We start from the raw sequence: 18,327 nt of genomic DNA, 5'->3' as shown, positions 1-18,327 counted from the left end.
GTAGAACGTTTGCAGCCATCCACTTCCTTATGTCTGAGACACAGGCTTCTAGTGAGTGCAATTTTGGGGCTTCACCATGTTTCATTGAAATGTACAGCTGTGTGTCATCCGCATAGCAGTGAAATTTAACATTATGTTTTCGAATGACATCCCCAAGAGGTAAAATATATAGTGAAAACAATAGTGGTCCTAAAACGGAACCTTGAGGAACACCGAAATTTACAGTTGATTCGTCAGAGGACAAACCATTCACAGAGACAAACTGATATCTTTCCGACAGATAAGACCTAAACCAGGCCAGAACTTGTCCATGTAGACCAATTTGGGTTTCCAATCTCTCCAAAAGAATGTGGTGATCGATGGTATCAAAAGCAGCACTAAGATCTAGGAGCACGAGGACAGACGCAGAACCTCGGTCTGACGTCATTAAAAGGTCATTTACCACCTTCACAAGTGCAGTCTCAGTGCTATGATGGGGTCTAAAACCAGACTGAAGCGTTTCGTGTACATTGTTTGTCTTCAGGAAGGCAGTGAGTTGCTGCGCAACAGCTTTTTCAAAAATTTTTGAGAGGAATGGAAGATTCGATATAGGCCGATAGTTTTTTATAATTTCTGGGTCAAGATTTGGCTTTTTCAAGAGAGGCTTTGTTACTGCCACTTTTAGTGAGTTTGGTACACATCCGGTGGATAGAGAGCCATCTATTATGTTCAACATAGGAGGGCCAAGCACAGGAAGCAGCTCTTTCAGTGGTTTAGTTGGAATAGGGTCCAGTATGCAGCTTGAAGGTTTAGAGGCCATGATTATTTTCATAATTGTGTCAAGAGATATAGTACTAAATCACTTTAGTGTCTCCCTTGATCCTAGGTCCTGGCAGGGTTGTGCAGACTCAGGACAACGGAGCTTTGGAGGAATACGCAGATTTAAAGAGGAGTCCGTAATTTGCTTTCTAATGATCATGATCTTTTCCTAAAAGAAGTTCATGAATTCATCACTGCTGACGTTGAGACTGGTGTTTGGCAGGTACTATTTAATGAAGCTGCCAGTTGAGGACTTGTGAGGCGTCTGTTTCTCAAACTAGACAGTCTAATGTACTTTCCCTCTTGCTCAGTTGTGCACCGGGGCCTCCCACTCTTTCTATTCTGGTTAGAGCCAGTTTGCGCTGTTCTGTGAAGGGAGAAGTACACAGCGTTGTACGAGACCTTCAGTTTCTTGGCAATTTCTCGCATGGAATAGCGTTAATTTCTCAGAACAAGAATAGACTGACGAAATAAGGCCAGTTTTATTGCTTCTTTAATCAGAACAACCGTTTTCAGCTGTGCTAACATAATTGCAAAAGGGTTTTCTAATGATCAATTAGCCTTTCATAAATGATAAACTTGGATTAGCTAACACAACGTGCCATTGGAACACAGGAGTGATGGTTGCTGATAATGGGCCTCTGTACGCCTATGTAGATATTCCATAAAAAATCTGCCGTTTCCAGCTGCAATAGTCATTTACAACATTAATGTCTACACTGTATTTCTGATCAATTTGATGTTATTTTAATGGGCAAAAAAAATAGCATTTCTTTCAAAAACAAGGACATTTCTAAGTGACCGCAAACTTTTGAAACTTATATATATATATATATATATAGTGAGAAACAAGGACAGATAGCCTTGGTATTTCACAAGATGCAGCTACTACTGTGGGTGGCAGTAGCGAGCAGCACGGTAGTTTGCTTGATCGGGAAGTCTGACCCGACGAAGCAAAGTCAAGTAGCGAAGATGGCGGTATCGGTGTTTCCCTGTGTGCGGTTGCGGTCCATCGGGGACGCGAACGGAGAGATCCAGCGACACTCCGAGCAACAGCCCCTGAGGTTGGAGGTTAAAAGCACCCCAGACACGGCTCTCCTTAATCTCTCCAATAGTAAGTAGCTGCTAAAACCAGCTCCCGGCGAATTGATTATCCGCTAGTTAGCTAGCGCTTCCTGCCTTGTGGTAGGTAGCCCGAGAACCCTTCACGATGCTATGAAGAATGAATAGGATTCAGTAAAGCGGCGGCTAACCAACTTTAGCATCTTGCTAGGTAGCTAACCAGGTAGCATTTCACTGTGATGAGCCGGTGCGTTGGCATAGCACAAGTTTACCCAAAATGTGTTTTTCAAATCGAACTAATGTTGCTGTTGTAGAAATTGGGTGGTTATTACCAGAATATCGATACAGTACATATACAATATCATTTTATTAACGTTATGAGAGAGCATGCTAGTGAACTAGCTAAGTTTGAGGCTGGCTATGCCTATACATCTAGGTGGCTTTGTCCTGTAACTACAAGTCTTCATTGTAGAGTAACGTTAGCAGGTCAGTTAGCCTGGAAACCCGACGTTGGATTTCATTGAATTTGATGTTGGGCATAATTGAATCGTTGTGATCAGGAAAGTTAACTCCCTCGACCTCTGCAAGCCAGAATGTTGAATAAAAATATTTTTAACTTACTTTTAACCGTGCGGTTGGTCCATTAACAATACAAAAAAAGTATAATTAAATACACTTTTCAAAGTACTAGGGTGTTAAAATGTCTCTCGCATGAAGCATGTGCACAAGATGAAAATAGAAGCATGCGTGCTTGCCAAGCTCTTGCACCTGTTTACATGCTTCTGCAGATGCTTCAGTTGAAGCACTGATACTGACATTTTAACTCTCTACCAGTGCTTTGAAAAGTTGGTTTAATTCTACTTTGGAAATATTGTGTGTGTGTGTGGCTTTGTCTTACCTGTCTCTGATGGTTTGTCAACAGGCGATGAGACCTCAGTCTTCAAGTGTTCGTTGTCCAGGGAAACGGAATGCAGTCGTGTGGGTAAACAGTCATTCATCATCACACTGGGCTGCAACAGTGTCCTACTACAGTTCTCCACACCTGCAGGTAGGCTGTGTGGATGTTTACAAAAGTTGTGCAGTGATTGCCTCATCGGTGGTGATGTTCAGTCTGTTTGTGTGTGTGTGTGTGTGTGTAGAGTTTACTTCCTTCTATAACATTCTGAAGAGTTGCCGGGGCCACAATGCAGAACACTCCGTCTTCAGTGACCGGACAGAAGAGTCCTCTGCTGTACAATACTTTCAGGTGGGACACACACACACACACACATCTGAATTTTGACTGATTGGCCTCTGAATGACCTTTGCCTTCTCTCTTTTGACCTTGTCTCCCTCTAGTTCTATGGCTATCTCTCTCAGCAGCAGAACATGATGCAGGACTACGTTCGGACCGGAACCTACCAACGTGCCATCCTTCAGAACCATGTTGACTTTAAGGACAAGGTACCACACACAGGCACAGACACACGGTGACTGACTTTATGTGGGCTGCCAATCCAATGATCTGTGATCTCTCCCTCTTCCTCCTCCCCCTCTCTCTAGGTGGTGTTAGATGTGGGCTGTGGTTCAGGTATTCTGTCGTTCTTTGCGGCGCAGGCCGGAGCCAGGAAGGTCTACGCTGTGGAGGCTAGCACCATGGCCCAGCATGCAGAGGTAACACACAAACACTGACCACCACCACGCTGACCACCAGCACGCTGACCACCACCACGCTGACCACCACCACGCTGACCACCACCACACTGACCACCACCACACTGACCACCACCACACTGACCACCACCACACTGACCACCACCACGCTGACCACCACCACGCTGACCACCACCACGCTGACCACCACCACGCTGACCACCACCACGCTGACCACCACCACGCTGACCACCACCACACTGACCACCACCACGCTGACCACCACCACGCTGACCACCACCACGCTGACCACCACCACACTGACCACCACCACGCTGACCACCACCACGCTGACCACCACCACGCTGACCACCACCACACTGACCACCACCACGCTGACCAGCACACTGACCACCACCACGCTGACCACCACCACGCTGACCAGCACCACGCTGACCACCACCACACTGACCACCACCACGCTGACCAGCACACTGACCACCACCACGCTGACCAGCACCACGCTGACCACCACCACACTGACCACCACCACACTGACCACCACCACGCTGACCACCACCACACTGACCACCACCACACTGACCACCAGCACACTGACCACCACCACACTGACCACCAGCACGCTGACCACCACCACGCTGACCACCACCACGCTGACCACCACCACGCTGACCACCACCACACTGAACACCACCACACTGACCACCACCACGCTGACCACCACCACGCTGACCACCACCACGCTGAACACCACCACGCTGACCACCACCACGCTGACCACCACCACACTGACCACCACCACGCTGACCACCACCACGCTGACCACCACCACGCTGACCACCACCACGCTGACCACCACCACACTGACCACCACCACGCTGACCACCACCACGCTGACCACCACCACGCTGACCACCACCACGCTGACCACCACCACGCTGACCACCACCACGCTGACCACCACCACGCTGACCACCACCACACTGAACACCACCACACTGACCACCACCACGCTGACCACCACCACGCTGACCAGCACACTGACCACCACCACGCTGACCACCAGCACGCTGACCACCAGCACGCTGACCACCAGCACGCTGACCACCACCACGCTGACCACCAGCACACTGACCACCACCACACTGACCACCACCACGCTGACCACCACCACGCTGACCACCACCACGCTGACCACCACCACGCTGACCACCACCACACTGACCACCACCACACTGACCACCACCACGCTGACCACCACCACGCTGACCACCACCACGCTGACCACCAGCACGCTGACTGTACGAGTGTCAGTTTGTTTCTTTTGCTGTGATTTTTTATTATGGTGATTCTTGGTGATAAAGCTGTTGTTAATTAGACTACACTGAGAGGCCTCCTCAATCACGCGCACTATCACACACACACCCTACCTCACACACACACCCTAACCCCGTGTTTGTGTGTAGGTGCTGGTAAACTCCAACGGAATGGGGGATCGTGTGGTGGTGATAGCAGGGAAGGTGGAGGAGATCTCTCTACCAGAGCAGGTGGACATCATCATCTCTGAGCCCATGGGATACATGCTCTTCAACGAGAGGATGCTGGAGAGCTACCTGCACGCCAAGAAGTTCCTCAAGCCCAATGGTGAGGGAGGGAAGGAGGAGGGAGGGATGGAGGAGGGAGGAAGTTAGAGAATGCTGGAGAGCTACCTGCACGCCAAGAAGTTCCTCAAGCCCAATGGGGAGGGAGGGAGGGAGGGAGGGAAGGAAGGAGGGAGGAAGTTAGAGAATGCTGGAGAGCTACCTGCACGCCAAGAAGTTCCTCAAGCCCAATGGTGAGGGAGGGAGGGAGGGAGGGATAGAGGAAGTGATGGATGAGGGAGGGATGGTGATGGATGAGAGAGAGGGAGGGATAGAGGAGGTGATGGATGAGAGAGGGAGGGGTGGTGATGGATGAGAGAGGGGGTGATGGATGATAGAGGGGGATGGTGATGGATGATAGAGGGGGATGGTGATGGATGAGGGTGGGATGGATAGAGGAAGTGATGGATGGATGAGGGAGGGATGGTGATGGATGAGAGAGAGGGAGGGATAGAGGAGGTGATGGATGGTGCTGGATGAGAGAGGGAGGGATGGTGATGGATGAGAGGGAGGGATGGTGATGGATGAGGGAGGGATAGAGGAAGTGATGGATGTGGGATGAGGGAGGGATGGTGATGGATGAGAGAGGGAGGGAGGGATAGAGGTGATGGATGAGAGAGGGAGGGATAGAGGAGGTGATGGATGAGAGAGGGAGGGATAGAGGTGATGGATGAGAGAGGGGGGCATAGAGGAGGGGATGGATGGGAGGGAGGGATGGATGAAGTGGTGGATGAGGGAGGGAGGGATAGAGGAGGTGATGGATGAGGGAGGGAGGGATAGAGGATGAGGGAGGGAGGGATAGAGGAGGTGATGGATGAGAGAGAGGGTGGGTAGGAGGATGTGATGGATGAGGGATAGAGGAGGTGATGGATGAGAGAGGGGGGCATAGAGGAGGTGATGGATGGGAGGGGGGATGAGGGAGGGATGGATGAAGTGGTGGATGAGGGAGGGATAGAGGAGGTGATGGATGAGGGAGGGAGGGAGGGAGGGATAGAGGATGAGGGAGGGATAGAGGAGGTGATGGATGAGAGAGAGAGGGCGGGTAGGAGGATGTGATGGATGAGGGATAGAGGAGGTGATGGATGAGAGAGGGGGGCATAGAGGAGGTGATGGATGGGAGGGGGGATGAGGGAGGGAGGGATGGATGAAGTGGTGGATGAGGGAGGGATAGAGGAGGTGATGGATGAGGGAGGGAGGGAGGGAGGGATAGAGGATGAGGGAGGGATAGAGGTGATGGATGAGAGAGAGAGGGAGGGTAGGAGGAGGTGATGGATGAAGGAGAGGGGGATAGAGGAGGTGATGGATGAGGGGGATAGAGGAGGTGATGGATGAGAGAAGTAGGGATAGAGGAGGTGATGGATGAGAGAGGGAGGGATAGAGGAGGTGATGGATGAGGGGGATAGAGGAGGTGATGGATGAGAGAGGGAGGGATAGAGGAAGTGGTGGATTACAGAGGGAGGGAGGGAGGGATGGAGGAAGTGATGGAGGGGGGAGGGAGGGATAGAGGTGATGGATGAGGGAGGGAGGGAGGGAGGGAGGGATGGATGAGGGATGGAGGAGGTGATGGATGGATGAGGGAGGGAGGGAGGGGGGGTGGGATGGAGGAGGTGATGGATGAGAGAGGGAGGGATGGATGGATGAGGGATAGATAGAGGAGGTGATGGATGAGAGAGGGAGGGATGCATACAGCCCAAGGGTAAGATGGAGGGAAGGATGGAGATGGAGATACAGTGGGGGGGAAAAGTATTTGATCCCCTGCTGATTTTGTACGTTTGCCCACTTACAAAGAAATGATCCGTCTATAATTTTAATGGTAGGTTTATTTGAACAGTGAGAGACAGAATAACAACAAAAAAATCCAGAAAAACGCATGTCAAAAATGTTATAAATTGATTTGCATTCTAATGAGGGAAATAAGTATTTGACCCCTCTGCAAAACATGACTTAGTACTTGGTGGCAAAACCCTTGTTGGCAATCACAGAGGTCAGACGTTTCTTGTAGTTTGCACACATCTCAGGAGGGATTTTGTCCCACTCCTCTTTGCAGATCTTCTCCAAGTCATTAAGGTTTCGAGGCTGACGTTTGGCAACTCGAACCTTCAGCTCCCTCCACAGATTTTCTATGGGATTAAGGTCTGGAGACTGGCTAGGCCACTCCAGGACCTTAATGTGCTTCTTCTTGAGCCACTCCTTTGTTGCCTTGGCCGTGTGTTTTGGGTCATTGTCATGCTGGAATACCCATCCACGACCCATTTTCAATGCCCTGGCTGAGGGAAGGAGGTTCTCACCCAAGATTTGACGGTACATGGCCCTGTCCATCGTCCCTTTGATGCGGTGAAGTTGTCCTGGCCCCTTAGCAGAAAAACACCCCAAAGCATAATGTTTCCAACTCCATGTTTGACGGTGGGGATGGTGTTCTTGGGGTCATAGGCAGCATTCCTCCTCCTCCAAACACGACGAGTTGAGTTGATGCCAAAGAGCTCCATTTTGGTCTCATCTGACCACAACACTTTCACCCAGTTGTCCTCTGAATCATTCAGATGTTCATTGGCAAACTTCAGACGGGCATGTATATGTATTCTTGAGCAGGGGGACCTTGCGGGCGCTGCAGGATTTCAGTCCTTCACGGCGTAGTGTGTTACCAATTGTTTTCTTGGTGACAATGGTCCCAGCTGCCTTGAGATCATTGACAAAATCCTCCCGTGTAGTTCTGGGCTGATTCCTCACCGTTCTCATGATCCTTGCAACCCCGCGAGGTGAGATCTTGCATGGAGTCCCAGGCCGAGGGATATTGACAGTTCTTTTGTGTTTCTTCCATTTGCGAATAATCGCACCAACTGTTGTCACCTTCTCACCAAGCTGCTTGGCGATGGTCTTGTAGCCCATTCCAGCCTTGTGTAGGTCTACAATCTTGTCCCTGACATCCTTGGAGAGCTCTTTGGTCTTGGCCATGGTGGAGAGTTTGGAATCTGATTGATTGCTTCTGTGGACAGGTGTCTTTTTTACAGGTAACAAGCTGCGGTTAGGAGCACTCCCTTTAAGAGTGTGCTCCTAATCTCAGCTCGTTACCTGTATAAAAGACACCTGGGAGCCAGAAATCTTTCTGATTGAGAGGGGGTCAAATACTTATTTCCCTCATTAAAATGCAAATCAATTTATAACATTTTTGACATGCGTTTTTCTGGATATTTTTGTTGTTATTCTGTCTCTCACTGTTCAAATAAACCTACCATTAAAATTATAGACTGATCCTTTCTTTATCAGTGGGCAAACGTACAAAATCAGCAGGGGATCAAATACTTTTTTCCCCCCACTGTATGGAAGGAAAGAAAGAGGGGGATGAGGAAATGGAATTAGTAAAAAGGTGTATACAGGTGTTGCCGACAGCCCTAACCCTCTCTCCTCTCCTTGGTAACAGCCCTAACCCTCTCTCCTCTCCTTGGTAACAGCCCTAACCCTTTCTCCTCTCCTAGGTAACAGCCCTAACCCTCTCTCCTCTCCTAGGTAACAGCTCTAACCCTCTCTCCTCTCCTAGGTAACAGCCCTAACCCTCTCTCCTCTCCTAGGTAACAGCCCTAACCCTCTCTCCTCTCCTAGGTAACAGCCCTAACCCTCTCTCCTCTCCTAGGTAACAGCCCTAACCCTCTCTCCTCTCCTAGGTAACAGCCCTAACCCTCTCTCCTCTCCTAGGTAACAGCCCTAACCCTCTCTCCTCTCCTAGGTAACAGCCCTAACCCTCTCTCCTCTCCTAGGTAACAGCCCTAACCCTCTCTCCTCTCCTAGGTAACAGCCCTAACCCTCTCTCCTCTCCTAGGTAACAGCCCTAACCCTCTCTCCTCTCCTAGGTAACAGCCCTAACCCTCTCTCCTCTCCTAGGTAACAGCCCTAACCCTCTCTCCTCTCCTAGGTAACAGCCCTAACCCTCTCTCCTCTCCTAGGTAACAGCCCTAACCCTCTCTCCTCTCCTAGGTAACAGCCCTAACCCTCTCTCCTCTCCTAGGTAACAGCCCTAACCCTCTCTCCTCTCCTAGGTAACAGCCCTAACCCTCTCTCCTCTTCTAGGTAACAGCCCTAACCCTCTCTCCTCTTCTAGGTAACATGTTCCCCACTTTAGGTGACGTCCACCTGGCTCCCTTCACAGACGAACAGTTATACATGGAACAATTCACCAAGGCCAACTTCTGGTGAATAACCTTTCACTTCATTTTTTACCTTCATTTAACAAGCTACAGTTTAACTCTTAATTATGCAACTTCTGGTGAATAACCGTTAACTTTATTTACTATATTATTAAAGCTTCATTTTTACCTGGAAAGTGTTGGGGGGAGGAGAGGGAATTCACCACGATTTTGTTACAACTATACAAAAATATTTAATTGTCACTGTCAACTAACTAAAGCCACTTCCCACGGTCTCTCTCTGTCTCTCTGTCTCTCTGTCTCTCTGTCTCTCTGTCTCTCTGTCTCTCTGTGTGTCAGGTATCAGCCATCGTTCCATGGTGTTGATCTGTCATCACTGAGAGAAGCTGCAGTAGACGAGTATTTCAGACAACCCATTGTGGTGAGACTCTCTCTCTCCCCCTCTATCTGGTTCTCATCCTCAGTCCCTCTCTCTATCTGGCTCATCCTCGCCCCCCCGGTTCTCATCCTCAGTCCTCTCTCTATTCTATCTGGTTCTCATCCTCAGTCCTCTCTCTATTCTATCTGCCCCCGTCCTCTCCATCCTGGCCACCCGTCCTCCTCTCTATCTGGCTCATCCTCGCCCCCCCGGTTCTCATCCTCAGTCCTCTCTCTATTCTATCTGGTTCTCATCCTCAGTCCTCTCTCTATTCTATCTGGTTCTCATCCTCAGTCCTCTCTCTCCTCTCTCTCCCCTCTCTTCTATCTGGTTCTCATCCTCAGTTCTCTCTCTCTAATTCAGTATGCTTTAATGGCATGATTGACAAGGTGAGTGTTGCTGAAGCCAAGTGACTCAGAACAATAAACAACAATAAGAATAGTAGCTATAATATAAAATACCTATATGTACATACAGTTGAAGTCGTACGTTTACATACACCTTAGCCAAATACATTTAAACTCAGTTTCACAACTCCTGACATGTAATCCTAGTAAAAATTCCCTGCCTTAGGTCAGTTAGGATCACCACTTATTTTAACAATGTGAAATGTCAGATTAATAGTAGAGAGAGAGTTTATTTCAGATTTTATTTCTTTCATCACATTCCCAGTGGGTCAGAAGTTTACATACAATCAATTAGTATTTGGTAGCATTGCCTTTAAATTGGTTAACTTCTCGGTCAAACGTTTTGGTTAGCCTTCCACAAGCTTCCCACAATAAGTTGGGTGAACTTTGGCCCATTCCTCCTGACAGAGCTGGTGTAACTGAGTCAGGTTTGTAGGCCTCCTGGCTCGCACACGCTTTTTCAGTTCTGCCCACAAATGTTCTATAGGATTGAAATCAGGGCTTTGTGATGGCCACTCCAATACCTTGACTTTGTTTTCCTTAAGCCATTTTGCCACAACTTTGGAAGTATGCTTGGGGTCGTTGTGCATTTGGAAGACCCATTTGCGACCAAGCTTTAACTTCCTGACTGATTTCTTGAGATGTTGCTTCAATATATCCACGTAATTTCCCTTCCTCATGATGCCATCTATTTTGTGAAGTACACCAGTCCCTCCTGCAGCAAAGCACCCCCACAACATGATGCTGCCACCCCCGTGCTTCACGGTCGGGATGGTGTTCTTCGGCTTGCAAGCCTCCTCCTTTTTCCTCAAAACGTAACGATGGACATTATGGCCATTTTTTTGCTTCATCAGACCAGAGGACATTTCTCCAAAAAGTACGATCTTTGTCCCCATGTGCAGTTGCAAAACGTAGTCTGGATTTTTTTATGGCAGTTTTGGAGCAGTGGCTTCTTCCTTGCTGAGCGGTCTTTCAGGTTATGTCGATATAGGAGTCGTTTTACTGTGGATATAGATACTTTTGTACCAGTTTCCTCCAGCATCTTCACAAGGTTCTTTGCTGTTGTTCTGGGATTGATTTGCACTTTTCGCACCAATGTGCGTTCATCTCTAGGAGACAGAACACTTCTCCTTCCTGAGTGGTATGACGGCTGCGTGGTCCCATGGTGTTTATACTTGCATACTATTGTTTGTACAGATGAACGTTTGGAAATTGCTCCCAAGGATGAACCAGACTTGTGGAGGGCTACAATTTGTTTTCTGAGGTCTTGGCTGATTTCTTTTGATTTTCCCATGATGTCAAGCAAAGAGGCACTGAGTTTGAAGGTAGGCCTTGAAATACATCCACAGGTACACCTCCAATTGACTCAAATGATGTCAATTAGCCTATCAGAAGCTTCTAAAGCCATGACATCATTTTCTGGAATTTTCCAAGCTGTTTAAAGGCACAGTCAACTTAGTCTTTGTTAACTTCTGACCCACTGGAATTGTGATACAGTGAAATAATCTGTCTGTTAACAATTGTTGGAAAAATTACTTGTGTCATGCACAAAGTATATGTCCTAACCGACTTGCCAAAACTATAGTTTGTTAACAAGATATTTGTGGAGTGGTTGAAAAACTAGTTTAAATGACTCCAACCTAACTGTATGTAAACTTCCAACTTCAACTGTATATATCTATCCAATACAGAAATGTAATGATCTCTCTCTCTCAGGACACCTTTGATATCCGTATCCTCATGTCCAAGTCTGTCAAATACACCGTCAACTTCCTGGACGCGAAAGAGGGGGATCTGCACAGGTGAGTCCATCGCCTCCTCTTTCCTTTGGGCCCTGTATTTAGAGAGCTCTCCTCTCTCCTTCTGGGGCCTGTATTTAGAGAGCTCTCCTTCGGGGGGGCCTGTATTTAGAGAGCTCTCCTTCGGGGGGGGCCTGTATTTAGAGAGCTCTCCTTCGGGGGGGGCCTGTATTTAGAGAGCTCTCCTTCGGGGGGGGCCTGTATTTAGAGAGCTCTCCTTCGGGGGGGGGGCCTGTATTTAGAGAGCTCTCCTTCGGGGGGGGGCCTGTATTTAGAGAGCTCTCCTTCGGGGGGGGCCTGTATTTAGAGAGCTCTCCTTCGGGGGGGGGCCTGTATTTAGAGAGCTCTCCTTCGGGGGGGGGCCTGTGTTTAGAGAGCTCTCCTTCGGGGGGGGCCTGTGTTTAGAGAGCTCTCCTTTGGGGGGGGCCTGTGTTTAGAGAGCTCTCCTTCGGGGGGGGGCCTGTGATTTAGAGAGCTCTCCTTCAGGGGGGCCTGTATTTAGAGAGCTCTCCTCTCTCTTCAGAAAGAGACTTGGAGTAGGAATGCTGATCCAGGATCAATTTAGCCTATTTGTAGTTGATAATGAATGGACAGGGGGGCCTGATGTGTTTAGTCTGAGGGTTGTGGTGACTGAGGTTACTGTTGAGGGTTTACTCATCCTTAAACTTCTCCTCTCCCCTCTTCTCTCTCTCTCCCCTCTCCCCTCTCCCTCTCTCTCAGGATGGAGATTCCCTTTAAGTTCCACATGATGACGTCAGGTCTGGTCCATGGTCTGGCCTTCTGGTTTGATGTGGCTTTCATCGGCTCAGCGTGAGTCCCCTGTGTGTGTTTGTGTGTGTTGTTATGTAAACTCTGTCAGTCTTGATTGACCTGCTTTCCGTCATCTTTTTGTGTGTGTGTCCATCTAACTGTGTGTGTGTGTGTGTCCATCTAACTGTGTGTGTGTGTGTCCATCTAACTGTGTGTGTGTGTGTGTGTCCATCTAACTGTGTGTGTGTGTGTCGCATCTAACTGTGTGTGTGTGTGTCCATCTAACTGTGTGTGTGTGTGTGTGTGTGTCCATCTAACTGTGTGTGTGTGTGTGTGTGTGTCCATCTAACTGTGTGTGTGTGTGTGTGTCCATCTAACTGTGTGTGTGTGTGTCCATCTAACTGTGTGTGTGTGTGTCCATCTAACTGTGTGTGTGTGTGTCCATCTAACTGTGTGTGTGTGTGTCCATCTAACTGTGTGTGTGTGTGTCCATCTAACTGTGTGTGTGTGTGTCCATCTAACTGTGTGTGTGTGTCCATCTAACTGTGTGTGTGTGTCCATCTAACTGTGTGTGTGTGTCCATCTAACTGTGTGTGTGTGTCCATCTAACTGTGTGTGTGTGTCCATCTAACTGTGTGTGTGTGTCCATCTAACTGTGTGTGTGTGTCCATCTAACTGTGTGTGTGTGTGTGTGTCCATCTAACTGTGTGTGTGTGTGTGTGTGTCCATCTAACTGTGTGTGTGTGTGTGTGTGTCCATCTAACTGTGTGTGTGTGTGTGTGTGTGTCCATCTAACTGTGTGTGTGTGTGTGTGTGTCCATCTAACTGTGTGTGTGTGTGTGTGTGTGTGTGTGTGTGTGTGTCCATCTAACTGTGTGTGTGTGTGTGTGTCCATCTAACTGTGTGTGTGTGTGTGTCCATCTAACTGTGTGTGTGTGTGTGTCCATCTAACTGTGTGTGTGTGTCCATCTAACTGTGTGTGTGTGTGTGTGTCCATCTAACTGTGTGTGTGTGTGTGTGTGTCCATCTAACTGTGTGTGTGTGTGTGTGTGTCCATCTAACTGTGTGTGTGTGTGTGTGTGTGTCCATCTAACTGTGTGTGTGTGTGTGTGTGTCCATCTAACTGTGTGTGTGTGTGTGTGTGTGTGTGTGTGTGTCCATCTAACTGTGTGTGTGTGTGTGTGTCCATCTAACTGTGTGTGTGTGTGTGTGTCCATCTAACTGTGTGTGTGTGTGTGTCCATCTAACTGTGTGTGTGTGTGTCCATCTAACTGTGTGTGTGTGTCCATCTAACTGTATGTGTGTGTGTGTGTCCATCTAACTGTATGTGTGTATGTGTGTCCATCTAACTGTGTGTGTATGCGTGTCCATCTAACTGTGTGTCCAGGGTAACAGTGTGGCTCTCCACCTCCCCTACGGAGCCTCTGACCCACTGGTACCAGGTCCGCTGTCTGCTCCAGTCCCCTCTCTTCACCAAGGCAGGAGACACCCTTTCCGGCACTGCAACGCTCATCGCCAACAAGAGGTGAGACACACACACACCCCCGGGGTAACTTTACCACACACACCTAAACAGGTAACTCCCATGCACACCCACCTACACACCTAAACAGGTAGCTCCCATGCACACACACCTAAACCGGTAACTCCCATGCACACCCACCTACACACCTAAACCGGTAACTACCACACTGAACACACACACACACACACACACACCTGCCAAGGTACCTCCTTAAAGGATTCATCTGACCTGTGCACCCAGACAGAGCTATGACATCAGTATGGTGGCCCAGGTGGACCAGACAGGAAGCAAGTCTAGCAACCTGCTGGATCTCAAGAACCCCTTCTTCAGGTCAGAAGCACTCTCTACCTCTCTTCTCATTCTCTCGTCTGTTCCTTCTCTTTCCTCTCTCTCTCTGTTCCTTCTCTTTCCCACTCTCTTCTCTTTCCCACTCTGTTCCTTTTCTTTCCTTTCTTTTCTCTTTCAAGTCAACACAACCTTCTCTTCTCTCTCTCCTTCAAGTGGACAACACTATACCTTTTCTCTTTCTGTAATTTCTTCTGGTCAGCACAGCATGGACATTCTACCATTTTATTTTTCTCCATCTCTTTCCTTTTACAATTCTACTTACTCCCCCTCTCTTACTCTCTCACTCCCTCTCTCACTCATCTTCCACTTTCTATCCTTCTGTTGTTCCTAAAGCTGTTATTTATCTGCCATCTATCCTCCTCCTCTTCTTCATCGGGGTCTAAAACCTCCTCTTTCCCTGCTAGACACGTTTAAGTCCTCTGAATATGATTGACTGTCCCTGAGCTCGCCTCCATCTGATTGGTTGATTGTGTGTTCCGCAGGTACACAGGCAGCACGTCAGCCCCGCCCCCAGGCTCTCACTACTCCTCCCCCTCAGAGAACATGTGGAGCAATGGAGGAGTCTACAACATGAACCAGGGTACGTACACACACACACACACACACGACGGGGGATACAGAATAGTTTCTTTCCTGTAGTTAATTTGTCTCTCTGTCTGACAGGAGGGATGCCTGCTGTGTACGACGTCAGTACAGTGATTGGTGGCGGTGGCTCCACTGTGTCTCACAACAATCTCATCCCTCTTGGTATGCTGTGTGTGTGTGACTGACCAATCCCTACCCTCCTTACCGTTCTCTATAGCCCTTCCATTCACATCTGAATCTCTAAGCCAGTGCCACTGCTTTTTAAGAGTTCATCCCTTCTAATCAGGGACTGATTTCCACCTGGGGGGCCAGGTGGGTGTCATGAATAATCAGGTAGAAAGCCAGCAGTAGTCTAGACTACAGTGTTACATTTGAATACCTCTGCTGTATAGGGTTACAAAATACTGGAAATGTCCCCCAAGCTTTCCAGAAATCCCAGTTAGATTATTCCAGGAAGTCCGTTAATCATCCTACCAGGATTTCTGGAAAGGTTGGGAAAGTTACTGGAATGTTGCAACCCTAACTGTGCTGTGTGTAATGGCAGGTTTGTATCTCTATGTTGGACTCCAGCTATATCTGTAACTCACCTTTTGTATACCAGTTTTGCTGTGTTTTGTTGCTCCAAATAAAATTTGCCAATTTGTGAATTATCTCCTCTCTCGTGTGTGCGTGTGTGTGTGTGTGCGCACTTGCACGTGTGTGTGGGCAGTGAACACAGGGGTAGTGAACCATACATCTTCTAGAGTTGGGTCTATCATGAGTACAGGCGTGGGCCAGGGTGAGTGAGTGTGTCGCCATGGTTACAGAGCTACAGCTGTTTACTGTTGCTAATGTCGTAGTCTTGTCCACAGTTCCGTTAGTGTATGGTCTGACATTTTTATTGTTTGTTTTATTTTACATATAAAGTGCTTCTTAGTCCAGGACTAGGTTTAGTCTGGGTCTGGGAAACTGCCCCTAGCTGTTCTTTGAAGACCCCAATTCACTTCCTGTTTCTCTCTTCCTCAGGAGTGGCAACTGGCCAATCGGGGCCCGGCAACAGTCCTCAATACCCAATCAACAACAGCCAGTTCACCATGGGCGGGCCTTCCATCTCCATGTCGTCTCCCATGGCGATGCCTAGCAACACTATGCACTATGGGAGCTAAGACCTGCCAACCGTCCGTAGCTCCCCCTCTTCTCCCCCCTCCTTCCTCTCCTTCTCTGGACTTCCAACAGCTGGAAGGAAACCAAACTGGACTGATAATATGGATGTCCCTCTCCTCCCTTCATCCCTCCGTTCTCTGATCTCTCAGGCCCAGTCCAGAATCAACTAGACACTGAAAGGATTGGATAGGTTTAGGGTTGTCAAATGTCCAGTTTTTCCAGGAATTCTGGTTGGAGGGTTTCTGATTTCCTACTTATTCCGTCTGGATTGCAACCGTTGATAGGTTTAAGTAATGTTGCCTAAACATATCCTTTTGTCTCAACACATTCTGAGGCAGACTGAAAGGTGTGTGTGCTTGTAAGCATTATGTTTTATGTATCCACAGCCCACATAGAAACATCCAGAAGGATCTTATGTACTTACTGTGGCTATAGGGGTTTAGAAACGTACACACACCGTTGTATTATACACACACACACAGCCTCCTGCAGGACAGAAAGGACTTTGAGCTTCTGTGAAGTTTTACCAATCACTCCCCTCTTCCCCAGCCCATGTCGCTTTTAACCCAACGTCCCGATCAATAAATTCTTGAATCCTAACCTTTCACCCTAGGTTACCTTATTCAACCGACCAATCAAAGCAAACAGTCTGAGTGTCTAACCAAACCGGCAGCTGCGAGGGAGAGAAGGTGATCCAGGTTTTAGCCAATTGGGACAGGAGATTGTCTCTGTAGGGTGGGGTATGTAGCCGCTGTAGACTAGCCAGAGGTTCTGTTCTGTAGGGTGGGGTCTGTAGCCGCTGTAGACTAGCCAGGGGTTCTGTTCTGTAGGGTGGGGTCTGTAGCCGCTGTAGACTAGCCAGGGGTTCTGTTCTGTAGGGTGGGGTCTGTAGCCGCTGTAGACTAGCCAGGGGTTCTGTTTTGTAGGGTGGGGTCTGTAGCCGCTGTAGACTAGCCAGGGGTTCTGTTCTGTAGGGTGGAGTCTGTAGCCGCTGTAGACTAGCCAGGAGTTCTGTTCTGTAGGGTGGGGTCTGTAGCCGCTGTAGACTAGCCAGGGGTTCTGTTCTGTAGGGTGGGGTCTGTAGCAGCTGTAGACTAGCCAGGGGTCTGTAGCAGCTGTAGACTAGCCAGGGGTTCTGTTTTGTAGGGTGGGGTCTGTAGCGGCTGTAGACTAGCCAGGGGTTCTGTTTTGTAGGGTGGGGTCTGTAGCCGCTGTAGACTAGCCAGGGGTCTGTAGCAGCTGTAGATTAGCCAGGGGTCTGTAGCAGCTGTAGACTAGCCAGGGGTCTGTAGCAGCTGTACACTAGCCAGGGGTCTGTAGCAGCTGTAGACTAGCCAGGGGTCTGTAGGGTGCATCGCTGCAGATAGAAATGCTACACTTATTATGTGTCATGTTAAAACAGGAGTCATGTGACCTTACTGAATATGGTTGTTTAGGGTATAATGTTTTAGCTGTTTAACAAGTGTTTATCGGGACATGTGAGAGACGTCATGCAGCCTCCTAGGATATCCCAAATGGCTCCATATAGCCCAGTGTACTCATTTGATTAAGGTCCCTTGGGGCTCTGGTCTACAGTTGTATGCTATAATAGGGTGCCATTTGGGACACTGACAGTCTCTTTGCAGACACATGTAAAGTTTCATGAGCTGAAATAAAAGATCCCAGCAATTTTCCGTACGCACAAAAATTATTTCAAATTTTGGGGCACAAATTTGTTTACATCTGTTTCAGTGAGCATTTCTCATTTGCTAATCTACCTGACAGTTAAGGAATATCAAGAAGCTGATTAAACAGCATGATCATTACACAGGTGCACCTTGTGCTGGGGACAATAAAAGGCCGCTCAAAAATATGCCGTTTTTTTTCACACAACACAATGCCACAGATGTCTCAAGTTGATGGAGCGTGCAATTGACATGCTGACTGCAGGAATGTCCACCAAAGTAGATAATTGAATGTTAATTTCTCTACCATAAGCCACATCCAACGTCATTTTATAGAATTTGGCAGTACGTCCAACCGGCCTCGCAAACGCAGACCACGTGTAACCAGCCCAGGAC

At 48.5% G+C, this 18,327-nt stretch overlaps 1 protein-coding gene across 2 annotated transcripts; it reads left to right on the top strand.

Annotated features, from left to right (window-relative positions):
- The first annotated feature begins 1,683 nt into the window (after window positions 1-1,683).
- On the top strand, window positions 1,684-17,940 carry LOC145862557 (histone-arginine methyltransferase CARM1). 2 transcript variants are annotated; one of them, XM_082967016.1, is made up of 16 exons: window positions 1,684-1,912; window positions 2,783-2,908; window positions 3,000-3,106; window positions 3,199-3,303; window positions 3,403-3,513; window positions 4,980-5,157; window positions 9,247-9,337; window positions 9,632-9,713; window positions 11,834-11,919; window positions 12,637-12,726; window positions 14,054-14,191; window positions 14,432-14,521; window positions 15,022-15,119; window positions 15,203-15,286; window positions 15,834-15,902; window positions 16,130-17,940. In XM_082967016.1, exons 1-16 carry the CDS (start codon window positions 1,771-1,773, stop codon window positions 16,267-16,269), a joined length of 1,737 nt encoding a protein of 578 aa, XP_082823142.1. In that variant the 5' UTR covers window positions 1,684-1,770; the 3' UTR covers window positions 16,270-17,940. The 2 variants fall into 2 exon arrangements, with proteins under 2 accessions (XP_082823142.1, XP_082823143.1); XM_082967017.1 differs by lacking the exon at window positions 15,834-15,902 and having other exon boundaries at window positions 1,685-1,912.
- Window positions 17,941-18,327: the final 387 nt, after the last annotated feature.

The sequence above is a fragment of the Salmo salar genome, chromosome 02, assembly GCF_965601325.2.
Source record: "Salmo salar chromosome 02, fSalSal1, whole genome shotgun sequence".
In the NCBI taxonomy this organism is placed as follows: Eukaryota; Metazoa; Chordata; class Actinopteri; order Salmoniformes; family Salmonidae; genus Salmo; species Salmo salar.
Note: the sequence above shows the minus strand (reverse complement) of the source record. Positions and strands in the feature narration are given on the sequence as shown.